The sequence below is a fragment of the Heterodontus francisci genome, chromosome 7 (genome assembly GCF_036365525.1).
Source record: "Heterodontus francisci isolate sHetFra1 chromosome 7, sHetFra1.hap1, whole genome shotgun sequence".
In the NCBI taxonomy this organism is placed as follows: domain Eukaryota; kingdom Metazoa; phylum Chordata; class Chondrichthyes; order Heterodontiformes; family Heterodontidae; genus Heterodontus; species Heterodontus francisci.
Genome location: NC_090377.1, coordinates 13,816,981 through 13,837,284, shown reverse-complemented (window position 1 = coordinate 13,837,284; position 20,304 = coordinate 13,816,981). Strand labels below are relative to the sequence as shown.

The window sequence follows — 20,304 nt, the reverse complement described above, 5'->3', positions numbered from 1 at the left end:
CCGCAGCATAACAGCTCCAGCGACCCGGGTTCGGTTCTGGGTACTGCCAGTGCGGAGTTTGTAAGTTCTCCCTGTGACCGCGTGGGTTTCCGCCAGGTGCTCCGGTTTCATCCCACAGCCAAAGACTTGCAGGTTAATAGGTAAATTGGCCATTATAAATTGCCCCTAGTGTAGGTAGGTGGTGGGAGAATGGTGGGGATGTGGTCGGGAATATGAGATTAATGTAGGATTAGTATAAATGGGTGGTTGTTGGTTGGCACAGACTCGGTGGGCCGAAGGGCCTGTTTGAGTGCTGTATCTCTCTATGACTCTACTCTGTATTCCAAAATCCAAGTCATTTATATATAGCAAAAAAAGCAGTGTTCCATCATTGACCCTTGGGGAACACCACTGTCTACCATCCTCCAGTCTGAAAAGAAACCATTTACTACAACTCGCTGTTTTCTGTCCTTAAGCCAATTTTTTAATCCAGTTGGATGCTGACCCTTCTATTCCATGAGCCTCACTTAACCAGCCTTTTATGTGGCACCTTATCAAATACTTTCTTAAAATCCAAATAAACAACATCCACCACATTCCCTTCATCAACCTTCTCTGTTACTTCATCAAAAAATTTGAATAGATGAGTCATTATTGTTTCTAAAACCTTACACTGATGTTAAACTAACTGACCCGTAGTTGCTAGGACTGTCCTTACACCATTTCCTGAACAAAGTGATTCCTGACAACGCAGCCGGCCGTGGACGTCATCAGACTGCGCCAAGCTGCGCACATGCACAAACGGGCTCCTGCTCTCTGCGCTTGCATGGCGTTCCACATTGCCAGGACTGGTTGGCACATGCGCAAATGACGTCATCACGGAAGCGGGGAGAGAGCGGCGGGGTGGGGGAGCAGCAATGGGGAGGGGGTTAGAAGTGGGGGGAGAAGAAGCGGGGGGTGAAGAAGTGGGGGGAAAGAAGCGGAGGGGAAGAAGGGGGGATGAAGCGGAGGGGAAGGAAGGGGGGAAGAAGCAGGGGGTAAGGGGGGAAGCGGGGAGAGAGCCGGGGGGGGGAAGCGAAGAGAGAGTGGGGGAAGCAGGCAGAGAGCACCCCGCATGCCCCCGCGGTCACTGATTGCAGGCCGCTCGCTCCTTGCTTCCCCACCCCCCGCTCTCTCTGGCCGCTCGCTCCCCACTTTCCCCACCCGCTCTCTCCGGCCATTGTGCATTGCCGTGTGTTTACGTTGCTTTTCTGTGATTTTTTGAGCAGCGCCATCTTTAGTCCTGGCAGGTGCCTGAAAGTTGCACACCGTGACATTTTAGTGGAACAGGCTACCTTTCTGCATGTGCCAGTACAGCGCCACCTAGTGGATGTATTGTCAGCAAATGCAGCCTTTCTTGATTAAGGGTGTCACATTCACATTTGTCACTCTCTCAATTCTATGGCATCCCCCCCCCACCCCATATCCAGGGAAGAATGGAGGATTATGTTCTGCTATCTCCACCCCTACTTCCTTTAGCAACCTGGGATGTAAGCCGTTTGGACCAGGTGACTTATCTACCCTAAGCATAGCTAGACTTTTTAGCACCTCTCCCCTCTCAATTTTTATCCTATCCATTGCCTCTACTCTCTTTGCTTCTACTGATACTTTGTCAGCTTCCATTTCCTTAGTGAACACTGATACAAAGTACTCAGTCAGTATATTAGCCTTTCCCTGCTCCTCTAAGCATATATTATCTTTTCTGTCCCTGGGACGGCACAGTGGCACAGTGGTTAGCACCGCAGCCACACAGCTCCAGCAACCCCGGTTCGGTTCTGGGCACTGCCTGTGTGGAGTTTGCAAGTTCTCCCTGTGATTGCGTGGGTTTCCGCCGGGTGCTCCGGTTTCCTCCCACAGCCAAAGACTTGCAGGTTGATAGGTAACTTGGCCATTGTAAATTGCCCCTAGTGTAGGTAGGTGGTAGGCGAATGGTGGGCATGTGGTAGGGAATATGGGATTAATGTAGGATTAGTATAAATGGGTGGTTGTTGGTTGGCACAGACTCGATGGACCGAAGGGCCTGTTCAGTGCTGTATCTCTCTAACTCTAATAATAGGTCTCACTCCACCGCTTACTGTTTACATGCCAGTAGAAGATCTTTGGATTCCCTTTTATGTTGACTGCCATCCTATTTTCATATTCTGTCTTTGCCAGTCTTATTTTCCTCTTCACCTCCCCTCTCAACATATTGTATATGGCCTGGTTCTCACCTGTTGAGTTCAACTGACATGCATCATACACCCTCCTTTTTTGTTTCATCATCACCTCTATCTCCCTCGTCAGCCAAGGAGCCCTGTTCTTGGTTCCTTTACCTTTCACCCTTGTTGGAATGTTCCTAGCCTGTACCTGAAGTATCTCCTCCTTAAAGATAACACATTGTTCCGAGACAGTTCTTGCTGCTGGTCTTTGGTTCCATTCTACCTTGGCTAGATCCCTTCTCATCACATTGAAATTAACCCTCTTCCAATCTAGACATTCTACCTTATTTTGTTCCTTGCTTTTCTACATTACTAGTCTAAACCTTATGATACGATGATCACTGTTACCCAAGTGTCCCCCAACAGACACTTGATCCACTTGGTCCACCTCATTTCCCAGCACCAGATCCAGCACTGCCTCTTTTCTAGTTGGGCTGAGAACATACTGATCAAGGAAGTTCTCCTGAACACATTTTAGAAATTCCCCCCCCCTCCTTGCCTTTACTCTAAAATTATCCCAATCGATATTTGGGTAATTAAAGTCCCCCAATATCAACACTCTATAGTTCTTGCATATCTCTGTGATTTCCCTACAGATTTGCTCCTCTATCTCACTCTCACTATTTGGAGGCCTATAGAACACCCCCCGTTGTGTGATCATACCCTTTTTTGCTCAACTCTAACCAAATAGATCTGTCCTTGCCCCTTCAAGGACATCCTCCCTTTCCAGCACAGCAATGTCTTCTCTAATCAGGACTGCCACCTCACCTCCCTTTTTTTCCTTCCCTATCTTTTCTGAACACTTTATATTCTTGTATATTAAGTGTCCAGTCCTCACCATTTTTAAGCCACATTTCCATATTGCCACTACATCATATTCCCACACGGCTATTTGTGCTTGGAGCTCACCAACCTTATTCCCCACACTTTGTGCATTTACACATATGCATTGTAAATCTGTCTTTGCATTCCTTGTATTCCTTCTCAGTCCACTCCCATCTAATATGGAACTATTCCCTTCTCTAGTACTGTCTAACACTCTGTCCTCTGTCGCTCTGACCCCACCTCGTACTTTGTTATTTCCTTCTCTAGTGCTATCTGTCTTTCCAATTCTCAGTGCACCTTTTTTGTATTATCTTCTGGTTCCCACACTCCTGCCAAGTTAGTTTAAACCCTCCCCAATAGCACTAGCAAATCACCCCGCAAGGAAATTTGTCCCAGTTCTGTTCAGGTGCAACCTGTCCAGCCTGTACAGGCCCCATCTTCTCCAGGACTGATTCCAGTGCCCCAGGAATCTAAAGTCCTCCCTCCTGCACCATCTTTCTCGCCATGCATTCATCTGCACTATCCTCCTGTTTCTATACTCACTTGCGCGTGGTACTGGGAGTAATCCAGTGAGTAAGATTCCTACTTTTGAGGTCCTGCTTGCTAATTTCATACCTAGCTCACTAAACTCTTTCTGCAGGACCACATCCCTCTTCCTATCTATGTCATTGGTACCAATGTGGACCGCGACTGCAGGCTGTTCACCCTCCCCCCTCAGGGTGTTCTGCAGCCGTTCAGTGACGTCCTTGACCCTGGCATCAGGGAGGCAACACACCATCCTGGATTCACGTCTGTGGCCACAGAAACATCTGTCTGTTCCCTTGACTATCAAATCACCTATCACTATTGTTCTTCCAGTCTTCCTTGTAGCCCCCTGTAGAGCTGAGCCACAAGTGGTGCCATGGCCTTGGCTCTGGCTGCACTCCCCAGATGAACCATCACTTTCCACAATATGAAGAACTGAATACTGTTTGGAGAGTGAGATGCGCTCAGGGGATTCCTGCACTACCTACCTGTTTCTTCCTGACTGTCTGACGGTCACCCAATCCCTCTCTCCCTGCATACTCTTAAGCTACGGCGTGACTGCATCTATAAACATGCTATCCACAAAATTTTCAGCCTCACAGATGCAGTGATGCCAGCTGCTGCTCAAGTTTTGAAACACAGAGCTCAAGCTGCTGAAACTTATGACACTTCCTGTACATATGGTTATCCAGGACATGAGAAGTGTCCTAGAGTTCCCACAAAGCACTGAATGTGCACTCCAGAGGTTGGAGCAACCCTGCTATTCCTCTATCTATTATATAAGAAACTTCCTGTACATATGGTTATCCAGGACATGAGAAGTGTCCTAGAGTTCCCACAAAGCACTGAATGTGCACTCCAGAGGTTGGAGCAACCCTGCTATTCCTCTATCTATTATATAAGGCACAACAATTAAACCCTGCTACTAATAAACCCAGCTACAACTAATACTAATAAACCCCATCAATAGTAATAAACCTTACCAATAGTTATAATGACCTTACTACTGCTAATAATAAACGTTACCAATATTATTCTACCCTACCACTATTAATACATCCTACCAATACTAAAACGTTACCAATTGTAGTAATAGCCTCACCAATAATAATAAACCTTATCAATGGTAATAAATAGGAAATACACACCAGACAATCTATTAAGCTTTACTACTGTTAGTAAATCTTAATGCTAATAAAACTTTACAATTACTAAAATTACCCGAGTTTTCAAAGATAAATGAGAAAAATACTCATTAACCAATCAACTACTTGTTTTTCTCGGTCGGTCTTCTTTGAAGCCACAGACTGGACTGGACTGGATAGGATAAGATAGGATAGGATAGGATAGATCCCTGCTGGTCTCTCTCTCTCTCTCCTTCTCGTTGCTCTTTAAAACTTCCTGCTAGCCTCAATCACCATTCATGATCACCACTCATTCTTCTAAACATTAGGGAATACTGCCTTCGTCTACTCAACCTCTCTTCCTAGGACAATCCCCTCATTCCAGGAACCTGTCCAGTGAACTTTCGTTACACTCTCTCTAGGGCATCCTTAGGTAAGGAGACCAAAACAGCACACAGTACTCCCGATGTGGCCTCACCAATGACCTGTATAATCAAGAAAAAGAGCACAATCTTGCTGTCATTATGTCTTCAACATGAGTCTCATATTTTCCAGCTACCTGAGTGTTGTCCTTTACTTGTAAAATTGTCTTTGGCTTCAGGTGGAGATTATAAATGCACGCCATAGTGTCCCTTTACCCTTGGGATTCTGTGCTTTAATTCACCACAGACTGATGAAGTGGAAGTCTTACAACGATACAGGCTGTAATGATTCCATGTGAGATGAGTTTGCAAAGTCTCGGCCCATTTCCCATTGGGTGAGACCTACCAGCACATAACTGCCCATAGCTCAGCACCAATTGCCATTGCATTTTTTTTATTCATTCGGGGGATGTGGGCGTCGCTGGCTAGGCCAGCATTTATTGTCCATCCCTAATTGCCCTTGAGAAGGTGGTGGTGAGCTGCATATCTTTACGGCCAGCTGGAAGATGACTGAGAAATGGAGGTGCCAGCCATGCTTTGGAGGTGTGCTGGCCACATCATTCTGGGGAGAGGACCATTTACTTAAACATTTAATGAGCTTAAAGCCTCCTAACGTCTCGATTTCAGGATCAGAGGCAGTTTAAGATGTGGCCGTGTTTCTATAACTGTCACTGAAGTTCAAGAAAATGATATGCCCAAAGTCTTGGGCGAAACTTTGGAAAAGCAATGAAAAGCAGCTTTGTTCTTCATTCAGGCTTCCGAAAAGTGCTCTGAAGGTGCTGACTCCCGCTGGGATATTATTCCACTGTCTCTGGCCTCCTAGTGGGACCCTTTTTTCATAATTGTTTCATAATCATTTACCTTTCTTCATAATTGAGCTCAGTATTGAGTGTTGGCAAACTACTTGACTACGGGTTCATCATTGCTGAGCCCACTCTTGCACTAATTCAGTATTTGCGTGCATGTATACTATCATTTAGAGATCACTAAACCAGGAAACAGAGTCCTGGCTGATGGGGACTATTTTCCCCCTCTTTCATAGCCCAGGGGCACTAGGAAAAGTGTAGTACTCTTGCCAGTGCCCTCGGAATACAGGAACAGGAGGAAGCCATTCGGTCCCTCAAGCCTGTTGCGCGTCATTCAACTGGATCATAGCTGATCTGTATCTTAACTCTCTTTATCTGCCTTGGTTCTGTAACCCTTAATACCCTTACTAAGCAAAAATCTGTCAATCTCAGTTTTGAACCTTTCAATTGACTCCCAGTCTCAACAACCATTTGTGGGAGAGAGTTCCAGATTTCCAGGACTCTTTGTGTGTAGAATTGCTTCCTGACATCACCCCTGAACACTCTAAACTTTAAGGTTATGTCTCCTTATTCTGGACTCCACCGCATCCCCCCCATCCCCAACCCCAATCCCACAACCAGTGAAAATAGTTTACAACAACAACAGCTTCCATTTATATAGCGCAGTAAAATATATTTAATGTAGTAAAATGTCCCGAGGAGGAGCATTATCAAACAAATTTGACACTGAGCCATATAAGGAGATAATGGAACAAGTGATTAAAAGCTTGATCAAAGATGGAGGTTTTAAAGAGTGTCTTAACGGAGGAAAGAGAGGTAGAGAGATGGAGAGGCTTTGGGAGGGAATTCCAGAGCTTAGGGCCCAGGCAACTGAAGGCATGGCCACCAATGGTGGAGCAAATGAAATTGGGGTGTGAAAGAGGCTAGAATTGGAGGAGTGCGAAGTGTATGGCTGGTGGAGGTTACAGAAATAGGAAGGTCATGGAGAGATTTGAAAACAAGGATGAGAATTTTAAAATTGAGATGTTGTTGAACTGGGAGCAAATATAGGTCAGCAAGCACAGGGATGATGGATGAATGGGAATTTGTGTGAGTTAGGCTATGGGCAGCAGAGTTTTGGATGAGCTCAAGTTTATGGAGATAGGGTAGATACAGAGAAGCTATCAACTCCTTTAATCATCTTAAACACCTTGATTAGATCACCCCTTAATCTTTTAAACCCTGACTGAGGTCCTATGGTCTGGACCAGGAATTGGTCTGTGTCAACTTCGTCTATTTGATCTTATCTAATTTTAAGGTTATGCCCTTGTGTTCTGACTAAGCTGACCTCCCTGTGTTTCTATTTGCTTTCAGGCCTCGAAACTCCCCAAGCCAAGCTTTATGACGAAGACTCTCCAAGAGCTTGGAATCGGGACGTACAAACACATAGCCCTGATAGAGGAGACATCATCGGTTTACGAAGCACTCGGGATCTTTGTAGCAAGAAGGGTGTCTGCTCTGCCCGTAGTTAACAAGTTGGGTAAGTGTTAGGCGGGTATAGGATGGGATGAGGGCGGGGGGTGGGGAGAGGGTTGGGATACAAATAAATATTGGCCCTGGCATTTCAGACAATTGAAAGAGAGCAGAATTGGACTTATTGAACTGAGATAGCTAAGCAGTTGAACTTAGAGGGGATTTAACCTGCAGAGGTGCATTCTATGCTTTCCAACCACTCACCCTCCAAAGATAATGATTGCCGGGGTCAATTGGAGCTTTCAAGATTGCGATCAATACATGTTAATTAGGTAAGGGTATCAAGGGATATGGAGCTGTGGGTAAATGGAATTGAGGTATAGATCAGCCATGATGGAATTGAATGGCAGAGAAGGTTTGTGGGGCTGAATGGCTGAGTCAGAACATTGTGGGTCCATGTCCCACTCCAGACACTTGAGTACAGAATCTAGGTAGACACTCCCAGTGCCAGTACGGAGGGAGTGCTGCACTGTTGGAGGTGCAGTCTTTGGGATGAGACGTTAAACCGAGGCCCCATCTTCCCACTCAGGTGGACATAAAAAAAAATCCCATAGCCACTATTTTGAAGAAGTGCTGGGACGTTCTCTCCAGTATCCTGGCCAAAATTATTCCTCAACCAACATCACTGAAAGAAACACATTATCTGGTTATCGTGTAGGTGTTGGTGGGATCTTGCTGTGTGAAATTTGGCTGCCGTATTTCCTACATTACAACAGTGACTACACTTCGAAAGTACCTCATTGGCTGCAAAGTACTTTGTTTTAGTTTTAGGTTATTTTTTAGCTTTAGTTTTAGAGATACAGCACTGAAACAGGCCCTTCGGCCCACCGAGTCTGTGCCGACCATCAACCACCCATTTATACTAATCCTACACTAATTCCATATTCCTACCACATACCCCACCTGTCCCTATATTTTCCCTACCACCTACCTATACTAGGGACAATTTCTGATGGCCAATTTACCTATCAACCTGCAAGTCTTTGGCATGTGGGAGGAAACTGGAGCACCCGGAGGAAACCCACACAGACACAGGGAGAACTTGCAAACTCCACACAGACAGTACCCAGAATTGAACCCAGGTCGCTGGAGCTGTGAGGCTGCAGTGCTAACCACTGCGCCACTGTGCCGCCCAACCTGGGACAACCTGAGGTCATGAAAGGCGCTATAGAAATGCAATTTCTTTATTGCATCTTTAAATCAGATCAAGATTTATTAGTATCAGCAACTTGAGATATCTGTAAATTAATGATAACAGGAATTTAAACTCTGTGTTTCCTTGATAGGCACCTATGTGGCCACAGAGACTCAAAAGACTGGATAAACCTGCATGCATGTACCTGCTTTCACTAATTTGTAGTAGAGTGATCACATTCTGATCTACTTCTTTTTTTGCACCAGGTAAAGTGGTGAATCTTTACTCACGATTTGATGCTATAGTAAGTACTGCAAATATTTGGAAATATCAACACAGAGACACAGCCACGTATGAAGAGTGGGGATGGTTGGGGGGAGGGGTGGGTGCAGTGGGGAGGGTGGTGCTGGGGGGAAATACCAGGAGCAGCTCAGATTTGTTGGAAAAGGCCAAGCTCCTGGTAATTGAAGGTCTGGAGGTCTTTCTTTACTCAGAGGTGACATCACTCAGCAGGAACTAAAATAAAAATGATCACTCTCCGCGGATCTTCAGTGACTGATGTTCCATCTTATACAACAACAACAACCTGCATTTATAATGCAGTTTAACATGGTAAACTGTCCCGGGGAGCTTCACAGGAGCATTATCAAACAAAATTTGACACCCAGTGACAGGTGACCAACAGCTTGGAGAAAGAGGTAGGTTTAAGGAGCATCTTAAAGGAGAAGAAGGAGATGGAGAGGCGGAGAGGTTTAGGGAGGGAATCCTAGAGCTTAGGGCCCAGGCAGTGGAAGGTACTGCTGCCAATGGTGCAGCGATGGCAATCAAGGATGTGCAAAAGGCCAGAATTAGTGGAGTGCAGAGATCTTGGATAGCTGTAGCGCTGGAGGATTTTGGAGAGATAGGGAGGGGTGAGCCATGGAGGGATTTGAAAACAAGATGAGAAGTTTAGGGCAAAGATTTTAGCTTTTATTTTGGCTGGAGAGAGTTTGGGAGGTTGCTTATCTACAAGTTATGGTGGCAGTAAGAGGATTTGGTACAAAGATGTTCATGATCTCCATAACAGCAATGAGTTGAGCACAAAATCTAGGCTAACGCTCCGGTGCAGTACTGACTGAGTGCTGCATTGTCAGAGGTGCTATCTTTTGGATAAGACATTAAACTGAGACCTTGTCTGTCTTATCAGGTGAGCATAAACCATCCCATGACACAGTTTTGAAGATGAGCAGGGGAGTTCTTTTTAGTGTCCTGGCCAAAATTTATCCTCAACCAACAAGACTAAAAAAAAACACCTGATCATCAATGCATTGCTGATTGTGGGATCTTGCTGTGTGCAAATTGGCTGCTGTACAGTGACTGCACTTCAAAAAAGCTATTTAATTGGCTGTATGTAAATCTCTTTGGGATATCTTGAGACTGAGAGGAGATAAATAAATGAAAACTTTTCAATATTAAAGATTGTAATTTATAGATTTATGTACTTGTGGAGTTAGATTGAGTGACCCTGTATAAACAGAATAGATTCTCTATATGCTCTATAAATTGTTGTGAAATTCTTTGGGACATTTTGAAAATTTGAGAAAGTACGATCTAAATGCAAGATTTTACTCCACACCTCGTGCCAGACACAAAATATGAACTGGATCAATTCATACAGCCCTTTTCCTTAAGCCACCTTTTAACTAGCATTGAAGCTGGAATTCAGATGATTGAGTCAACTTTTTATTTGTATTTGCTAACTACTATTAAATTTCCAACTATGATAAGTTGAAATATAATTGGCCATCATGTGGAGACAGTTACAGGAAGGCATATGGTTGGAGCATGGTGATTAAACATGGTGATTAGAGATGGACATAACTTGCATGTCTAGACAATCACTCCATTCCCTTTCTTCAGAATCTTGCTGCACAGAAAGCCTACAATAATCTGGATGTCAGTGTGAAGGAGGCACTGCAGCAGCGCTGGCATTGTTTTGAAAATGTCCTCAAGTGTTATGCACATGAGACACTGGAAGTCATCACTGAACGTCTTGTTAAGAATGAGGTAAGGAACTAATGAACTCAATGACTTCTGACCTCTTCCTCTCGAAGTGCACAGGGTCAGTAAATGTCCTTCATAATAAATATTTCAGATCCCTCTATATACAGGAATGAACACAGAGTGGAATCTAATTGAGGGGTTCAGTTAGCTTACATATCAAATTACAGACACCCAGGAGTGAGCTACAGGCTGAAATCTAATCAAGGGATTCTGATGGCTTTTATATCAAATAATGAATAGCTGCAAGTGAGTTACAGGCTGGAAATCTAATCGAGAGTTTCTGGGGGGGGGGTGGTGGTGGGGGTGTTGTTTATACATAGAATAACAGATACGCAGGAGTGAGTTACAGGCTGGAATTTAATCGAGGGGTTTGGATAAAGAAAAGTTGAAAGACTTGCATTAATATTAAGGGCTGAAAGGTGGCATCTGAAACAATCTTTCTGTTGCAGATCATAGAATCATAGAATAATTAAGAGAAGGAGGCCATTCCGTCCTTCATGCCTGTGCTAGTTCTTTGAAAGTGCGATGCAATTAGTCCCACTCTCCTTTGATCTTTCCCCGTAGCTCTGCAAATTTTTCCTTTTCAAGTATTTATCCAATTCCCTTTTGAAAATTACAATCAAATCTGCTTCCACTGCCCTTTCAGGCAGCACATTCCAGATCACAACAACTAACTATGTAAAATATCTCCCCAGGCTTTTGTTCCAACGTAATAACATAAGAAATAGGAGCAGGAGTCGGCCATTCGGCCTATTAAGACTGCTCCGCCATTCAATAAGTTCGTGGCTGATCTGATTGTGGCCTTACTTTCCTGCCTGCTCCCCCACCCCCCCCCATAACCCTTGACTCCCTTGTAGATCAAGGATCTGTTTATATTCAATGACCCAGCCTCCACTGCTCCCTGAGAAAGAGAATTCCAAAGATTAACAATTCTCTGAGAGAAGAAATTCCTCCTCATTGCCATCTTAAAAGGGAGACCCCTTATTTTGAAACTGTGCTGCCTTGTTCTAGAATCCCCCACAAGGGGAAACATCCTCTCAGCATCTCCCAATTATCGTAAATCTGTGCCCTCTGGTTATCAATCCTTCAGTCAGTAGAAACAATTTCTCCCTATCTGCTCTATCAAACCCCTCTCATAATTTTGAACTCCATTAAATCTCTCCTTAACTTCTGTGCTCCAAGGAGAACAACCACAGCTTCTCCCATCTCTCCGCATAACTGAAGTCCCTTATCCCTGGCATCATTCCAGTAAATCTCCAAGGCCTTGCCATCCTTTCTAAAGTGTGGCACCCATAATCTAGCTGAGTCCTAAACAGTGATTTATAAAGGATAATTTTGTTGATGGTCCTCCTTTAGTCAGTTTGATCCTGAGGCCTGGTCATACAAGATCTTAAAGAGGTCCTGGATATCTGGTTGAGATGGATGAAAAACTGATCTTGCCTTGGTCATCCTACCTCACCTGATGATTGTCTCTTCCTGCAGGTTCACCGGTTGGTATTGGTAAATGAGGAGGATGTTGTGCAAGGAATTGTCTCACTGTCTGACATGCTCCAAGCATTAGTCCTGTCTCCAGCAGGTATAAATGCTCTTTATTCCTGAACTCTCATGAGTCTCCTCTCTTCTGTATCATTCTAGAGTGATTCAGGTAGGTAGTGAGCTGCCTGCATAACAGGCTTGATCTAGTCTGCACTCAAGTGATGGGGAGGAATCAGCCCTGATCTACAGCAGGCCCAACATACAATGTAGTTCGTATCCATACACATCCAGTTTCCAATAGTCAACTCCTGTCCAGAAATTGCATGGACTCTTGCAAAGAGTAGGGATCCGCACTACATTTTATTTTGACCTGATTGCACATTGTGAAAGTGATGAGTTTGGTCTTTGCACACTTTTCACACTGCTTATGGTTAACCCAACGCACCTTGATGAGATATCCTGTCTACATTTTGTGGGGGTGGGAGGATTGGTGGGTGGCTTTGGGTGGCCACTTTGTGCCCAGATAGCTTTGTGTAACTGTGCAATAGGTCATATTGCCCATGTGAAAAACCCAAAGCTTCCCATCCCAGCACATGTGCAAACCTCAAAGTAGTTCCCCCACACATGTGAAACCCCTTCATAACCCTTCCTAGAAGCCATGTAATATTCATACAGCACCAAAACCGGCCATTTGGCCCAATGAGTCTGGGCTGACCATCAACCACCCATTTATACTAATCCTACATTAATCCCATTTTTTCCTTCTCATATCCCCACAATTCTCCTACCACCTACCTACACTAGGGACAATTTTTACAATGGTCAATTTACCCATCAACCCGCATGTCTTTGCCTTTGGGAGGAAACCAGAGCACCCAGAGGAAACCCATGCAGTCATAGGGAGAACTTGCAAACTCCACACAGGCAGTACCCAGAACCGAACCCAGGTAACTGGAGCTGTGAGGCTGCAGTGCTAACCACTGCGCCACTGTGCCGCCCTAATCTCCTAATAGAGACAAAAAATTTCCAAATGCACGACCTCTACTACATATAAGAACAAGGGCAGCAGATGCATGGGAACACCACCACCTGCAAGATCTCCTCCAAGCCACAACACCATCCTGACTTGGAACTATATCGCTGTTCCTTCACTGTCACTGGATCAAAATTCTGTAACTCCCTTCCTAACAGCAGTGTGGGTGTACCTACCCCACATGGACTGCAATGGTTCAAGAAGGCGGCTCACCACCACCTTCTGAAGGGCAATTAGGGAGGGACAATAACTGCTGACCTTGCCAGTGATGCCCTGTCCAGCTTTTGCTTGAAGGAATTCAGCAAGCTGGTGTTCACTGCTCAACACGGCTCCTGTTCCACAAGTCCAACATTCTCTGGGAAAAGAACCACCACCTGACATGTAACCTAGATCTGGCCTTGTACGACTTACAATTGTGACCCCTGGTCCTCCCTAACCTACTTAGATGAAATAAGCTGTCTATGTGAACACAATCTATTACCTTTATCATCTTATAAACCTCGATCAGATCACGCCTAAGTCTGCGCTCCCTGAAGTGTAGAGTCCCAGCCCTTCAAGCCTAGCTTGATAATTAAGACGCTTCAAACTGAGAATTAGTCTCATGGCCATCCTCTGCAGCCCTTTCAAAGCTTCAATATGCGTGAAGAGATCAAAATTAGACCCAGTGCTCTAACTGCAGTCTGACCAAGTTCTTGTACAAGGACAAAATCGTAGCTTTTTTTAAAATCATCAATTCACCTATAAATACACTCCAATACCCTACTCGCTCTAGCTATTATTTCACAGCATTGCTCATGAACCTTTAGAGACTAGAGCTCCCAGACCTTTCTCTTTCTCAACCTGGTTTAGTACTTTTCCCTGGTGAGTGTACGTTTGTTCAGCATTAGCCCTACTCACATGCATAACACCGCACTTCTCTCAGTTAAAATTATTTATCAGTCAGAAGCCCAGCCCCCAAGCACTTATCGATCTAGTCGAGCATCGTTCACAGTTCTGACACTCGCACATAACTTAGTATCAACAGCAAATACACAGATCGTTCCCTCAACACCTGCATCTAAATCGCTGGGTTATTTCTGCCTTGTCCTGTTTACAAATGGTGGAGTGATGCTGGGGGGGGGAGGGGGGCAGCAGGGGAGCCGATGGAGGGGGAGTCGCAATTAGTACAAGGATAAAATAATGCATTTCATCATTATATTCCACCCCACCCCTCCCCTCACTCCCTTAACTAGGTACTGGAATCTTTGCATGGGATAACCTGCTTATGCACCATTGTATTCACTGCATTGTAAATGGTGTACAATTGTAAACAGACTGCTGATCTAATAATGTAACATCAAGCCTTGGCTATCAGCCTCTGCCTGCCTCCAGTGAGATTTACATGCATGGAGATTGACTTGACCAACATCCCCATAATTGCAAGTATAAAGTGTGTTCCTGCTTTAAGAGGGAACTTATTTGTATTTCCACATAATCCTAAATATTATACAAACACACATTGCTTATAACTAATAACCTGGCACGAACTGGGAAAGTTCACTAGTGCGTGAAAAATGGCCAACTGTTGCACTAGGGTTCTATGGTTGAGACTGAGGCACATTGTCAGAGCAAAGTAGAGGGGAGAGATTGACTTTGTATGGCGGGTTGCCAACCCTTCAGGTTTGCCCTGGAGTCTCCAGAAATTAATCTCCTGGATTCCGCTGCTAAAAAGAAAACCTGGCAGAAAAGCCATCGGGGAATTAAAATAAATTGTGGCTTTAAAAAAAATTCTTTGAAGACTTTAGTTTATTTGTTATAATGCGTGTGCGGGTTGGGGGAGGAGGTTATTTGACTGAATGTCAAGTATCATCCAATTGATTAATGAAGAGTTTGTTTGCTTTCCAATTGGCCAATGGAAAGGCAATGCATGGAGAGTGTGGAAATGTTGGGTGACCAATGGCAGGGCAGGGTGGTTTGAGGCAGGATGTCATGTGATGACACTTCCAGGAGTTTGTCCAACCAAAGTTGGCAACCCTATAGCTGACCTGGATGTGTTTGATGGGACGATGAAAGGGGAGATTTAATCTGTATCCAACCCATAATATACCTGTCCCAGGAGTTCTTGTTGCTGACACTATGCGCTAGACAGGCACCAGAACTAATCTCCGTCTCCTTGGTAAATGCAAGATTCGGCACAAAAAATAATGTTTTTGAATGTCCAGATGTCAATAGTATAGTGTAGGTTTGACCTGTGTTTCATCAGCATTAGATAGAACATGAACTTTTATGAAGTAGAATTAAAGAAGCTAAATAACCATAATTAAAATGGTAGTGATATTAATTTTCGGTGTCCGGGGGTTTGCCTGAGTAATTTACGTTACTATCTAAATGTGTTCAACTGTTTTTTTTGAAAATGTTAATTCTTGTTGAACTGATCAATCCTTAATATTATCAAACTGACCTCCAAAGAAGCCTGGCTATCCCAGCATGCACTTGGGTTTGGTTCCCTGATTTAGTTTAAGAAGCTGGAGTGATAACTTGATAGGAGAGACCAAATTCAACACTTCATGTTGGTGACACCTCAATTCGTAACACTGGAGGGAAGCTAGGAGAGTATTCAAAGAGCTCTCCTGATAAAGAGAGTCATTCCTCAAAGTCCTCTCACTCAAGCTGGACCTCTCACAGCTATCTCCTTTTATCGGCCACCAAATTCAAGCCCTCACAAAATTCCTTCTTTATAAGTTCTTATTCTTCCTCTGTGACCAGCTTACTCCATGATATAGACTGTAGAGGAGTCTCGATCAATCTGTGCTTTGTGTGCCAGGCATGTGCAAAATAGCATAAAAATCCCACTCTCCCCTAACCCATCCAGAACAAAAGAAAAATTCAAGACTCTATCAAAGTGGGCCAAAAGATAGTTGCATTCTTATACAACAATAACGTGCATTGATACAGCCTCTTATCACATGCTTAGCACACCCTAAATTGCTTTACATCCAGTTAATTACTTTTGAAGTATAGATATTGTTATAGGCAAACACATTTTATATTTAGCGAGTTGCCACCAGTGACCGAATGAACTTTTATTTTGGTTGGTTAGGGCACTGGGAGGACACCCTACATTTTTGTAATTGTATCATGGGATCTTGTATCTAAGCAGGTAGAGAAATGGGGACCAATGTTCCCTGTGGATTATTTGATGGCTGGTCCATTTCCTATCTCGGTAAGCACCAATGTCATTGATTATCTCACAAAGGGGAGTGTCTGTCAGAACGAAAAGGTAGCAAGAAGTTTTTGCTGTGATAGGGGGTACTAGAAAGCCTGGTGCTCATGTTTGCTGCTTAAAATCATCGGCAAAGTCTTGGTCCAACATGGAGATCCACGTTTTTTCATTTCTTTTGGATTGGTTCTGTAGGTCTTCATGCTGAGTTCCACCGCCAGACCTGAAAGTCAATGGATTGTCGGAGAAAGAGTAGATCATGAGTTATGGAATGTAAATAGAGCTCAGAGAAGACGGTCATGACTGGGTGAAGTCACCAGTAGGTGCTTCTCATGGCTAAATGCCTTACTCGCAGACTCCGATTTCAAGATCTCAATGGAAAGGATGCTCCACATAAACACCCACGGATTTAATACCCTATTTTTAGCTCACTGATTAATACTTTATTCTTGTCTGTGCTATTTTAGTAGCTTTGGGTTAATGGCTTTATGAAAGGAAATTAAGGTGAAGTTAAGGTGGACGAACAATGGTGCACAAAGGAAGCAAGATTCTTTGGAAGTGAAATGCGGTTTATAAAAGTTGCGGCATTCTTGAATGGCATGTTTGAATTTGTACTGTTGCATTTTATTACAGCCAAGAGCTGCCACAAATCTTATAAAAGAGGCTGTGTGCCAAACTGAAACGCTGGTTTTCGCTATGATATAATGTGTGGCGAGCCAATCGCACTCAAGGTTTCAGTTTCGCCAACATGCAACCGAGGAGAGGTGCAGAGCAAGGGGACCACTAGAATGATCAGGGAGGCACCCCTGGCTGCCCCGCCAGAATGGTGTTACCAGAGATCTAGGAATGGTTTATCCATTTGAAGCAACATAGGATCATTGGAAAATTTGTGGCACAGAAGGAGGCCACGCCTCTACCCTTTCAGTAATGAAGTTTACTTTCAAACAGCCACTATTTGCACCACCAGCTGCAGTGTTTACGATCTACAGGTGGCAATGCAACAACTTGCTAAGCATTCACCTCCCAAACCCGTAACCTCCACCACCTAGTAGGTCAATGGCAGCAGACGCATAGGGACATGGACACCTCCAAGCTCCCCTCTGAGTTGCACACGCAATCCCAACTTGGACTTATGTTGGCAGTACCCTCCTAGTTGCTGGGTCAAAATCCTGGAACTTCCTACCCAACAGCACTATGGATGTACCTTCGCCACACGGACTGCCAAGTTCAAGGCTACGGACAAGGTGCTGGAAGGTGGGATAAGATTGGGCGGCTATTTTATTTTAGCTGGTGCAGACACGAAGGGCTGATTGGCCTCCTTCTGTGCCGTAACTTTTCTATGTTTCTAAGAAGGCCCATCACCACCTTCTAAAGGGCCATTAGGGATGGGGAATAAATCGCACCCTTGTCAGCGATGCCCATAGCCTAAAAATTGCTTTTTAAAAATGTATTCACTTAATGTCATAGAGTCATTTACAACACAGAAGGAGGCCATTCTTCCCATCAAGTCCATGCCAGCTCTCTGCGGGGCAATCCAGTCAGTCCTCCTCCCCCACTCGACCCCGTAGCCCTGGAGGTTTATTCCATTCATGTGCCCATCCAATTTCCTTTTGAAATCATTGATTGTCTCTGCTTTTACCACCCTTGCGGGCAGCGAGTTCCAGGTCATTACCAACTGCTGTGTAAAACAGTTCTTCCTCACATTCCCCCTGCATCTCTTGCCCAAAACCTAAATCTGTGCTCCCTAGTCCTTGTATCATCAGTTACTGGGAACAGTTGTTCCTTGTCTACCTTACCTAAGCCTGTCATAATCTTTTACACCTCTATCCAATCTCCCCCCAATCTCCTTTGCTCCAGGGAGAACAACTCCAGCTTTTCCGACCAAATTTTGTATCTAAATTCCCTCATCCCTGGAACCATTCTGGTAAATTGCCTCTGCACCCTCTCAAGGACCCTCACATCCTTACTGAAGTGTGGTGACCAGAACTGGACACAATACTCTAGTTGTGTCCTAACCAGAGCTTTATAATGGTTCAGCATAACCTGCCTGCTTTTGCACTCTACACCTCTATTTATGAAGCCTAAGATCCCATATGCTTTTCTAACTATTCTCTCCATATGTCCTGCCACCTTCAAAGATCGATGCACGTGCACCCCTAGGTTCCTCTGTCCCTGCACACTCTTTAGAACTGTACCATTAAGACTATATTGCCTCACACTAGCCCTTCTGCCAAAATGCATCACCTCACACTTGTCTATATTTTAAAAAATTCCATCTGCCACTTTTCTGCCTATTCTGCTAGCCTATCTATGTCCTCTTGCAGGCGGTTCACATCATCCTCTAGTTTGCAACTCCTCCAAGTTTGACATCATTGGCAAATTTTGAAATTCTAATCGGTATTCCAAGATTCAAGTCATTTATATATATACTTCCTCTCTTACATTGTTGGCATGCAATTTTGAAATCTCCCAAGCAACCAGTACTGTCACTACCATTTTGTACTGCAGTAGCCTAAAATGAATTCATATTTTCTAAGCTTGCTTACAAGTGTGCTGGCAACCTATCAGAGCACAGTATTTGATTATTTTTAATTTGTTTGTAGGATGTGGGCGTCACTGGCTAGGCCAGTATTTGTTGCCCATCCCTAATTGCCCTTGAACTGAATCGCTTGCTAGGCCTACATTGCTGTAGGTCTGGAGTCCCATGTAGGCCAGACCAGGTAAGGACAGCAGATTTCCTTCCTTAAAGGACATTCGTGAGCCAGATGGGTTTTTACGACAATCAACAATGGTTTCATGGTCACCATTAGACTAGCTTTTAATTCCAGATTTATTAATTGAATTCAAATTTCACCATCTGCCGTGGTGGGATTTGAACCCATGTCCCGAGAGCATTAGCCTGGGTTCTGGATTACTAGCCTAGTAACATTACCACTACTATTTGAGTGTCCCCCTATTTGAATCCCCTATCAAATGTTCCCTATTTGATTTTGGTTCAGAAGCTCTAGTTAGGCTACTTTTATGGAATGAAAATCTCAACTACCTTGTCCGAAGTCCGGTGCAGTCGAGCTTTGTAATTATGTACCTATGCCTGTCATGACTGTTCAGTTTAGAGGTTTTTTGAACATTGATTCCCTATACATGGGCCATGCAGCCTGAGTCTCTCCAGAGCCAGGAGTTCTATGTCTTAATTCTATGTAATTCTATAGATAGTCACTAATAAATCCAATAAAGAATTCAGGAGAAGCTTCTTTATTCAGAGATTGGTGAGGCTGTGGAATTAACGGAGTGGTGGGGGGGGGGGGTGGGTGGGTGGGGGTGCGGGGTGAGGCAACAAGTATAGATGCATTTAAAGGGGAAGTGCATTTTGGGGAAAAAGATGAGAAAGATATGGTGATAGGATGAGCTGATGTAATGTGGAAAGAGGCTTGTGGGGAGGATAAACACAGAACATACACTTGTTGGGCTTCATGGCCTATTTCAGTACTGTAAATATCTATGTAATTCTAAGCAATTAATGATGTATGACAAGGTTAAAAATGACCCTATTTTGCCATAGCACTGCACACCAGATTATACATAATATTCTCACTACCTACTTCTTTCAATCCAAAAATCAGGAAATATGGCACTCAGAACTCAACTGGGACAGGCTAAAAACTGCCAATCAGATTTATTACAAATAAATAATTTATAATGGCAATGAATTAAGCAGCTACTCTAGATGTCATTAAAGGATCTAGAAACAGTTCACAAGGTGTTAACCTTTAGATAGCAATAAATAGTCAAGCAAAACTGCTTCCAGCTTTGATTTCAAATGAAACAGTTTCTTTGGATGAATTTGTTGCCATTTGGTAAACAATCTCCAATCCCAAGGTGCAGCCTTCAGGCTGGGATATAACCTGCATTATATGAACGTCCTAAATACTGGGAGTGTACTTTTTGCAAACAGACAACAGCCTCAATGCCAGCACTGCTGGAAATTGAG

The 20,304-nt window shown here is 44.0% G+C and overlaps 1 protein-coding gene across 1 annotated transcript in view; it reads left to right on the top strand.

The window, feature by feature from the left end:
• prkag3a (protein kinase, AMP-activated, gamma 3a non-catalytic subunit) overlaps positions 1–12,207 on the top strand; it is a 40,950-nt gene extending 28,743 nt beyond the window's left edge. Inside the window, exons 9-12 of the mRNA XM_068034469.1 lie at positions 7,272–7,437; positions 8,832–8,869; positions 10,465–10,611; positions 12,091–12,207. Of these exons, the coding sequence (XP_067890570.1) occupies positions 7,272–7,437; positions 8,832–8,869; positions 10,465–10,611; positions 12,091–12,207 (468 nt within the window). The remainder of the gene's footprint in view (positions 1–7,271; positions 7,438–8,831; positions 8,870–10,464; positions 10,612–12,090) is intronic.
• The last annotated feature ends 8,097 nt before the right edge of the window (positions 12,208–20,304 follow it).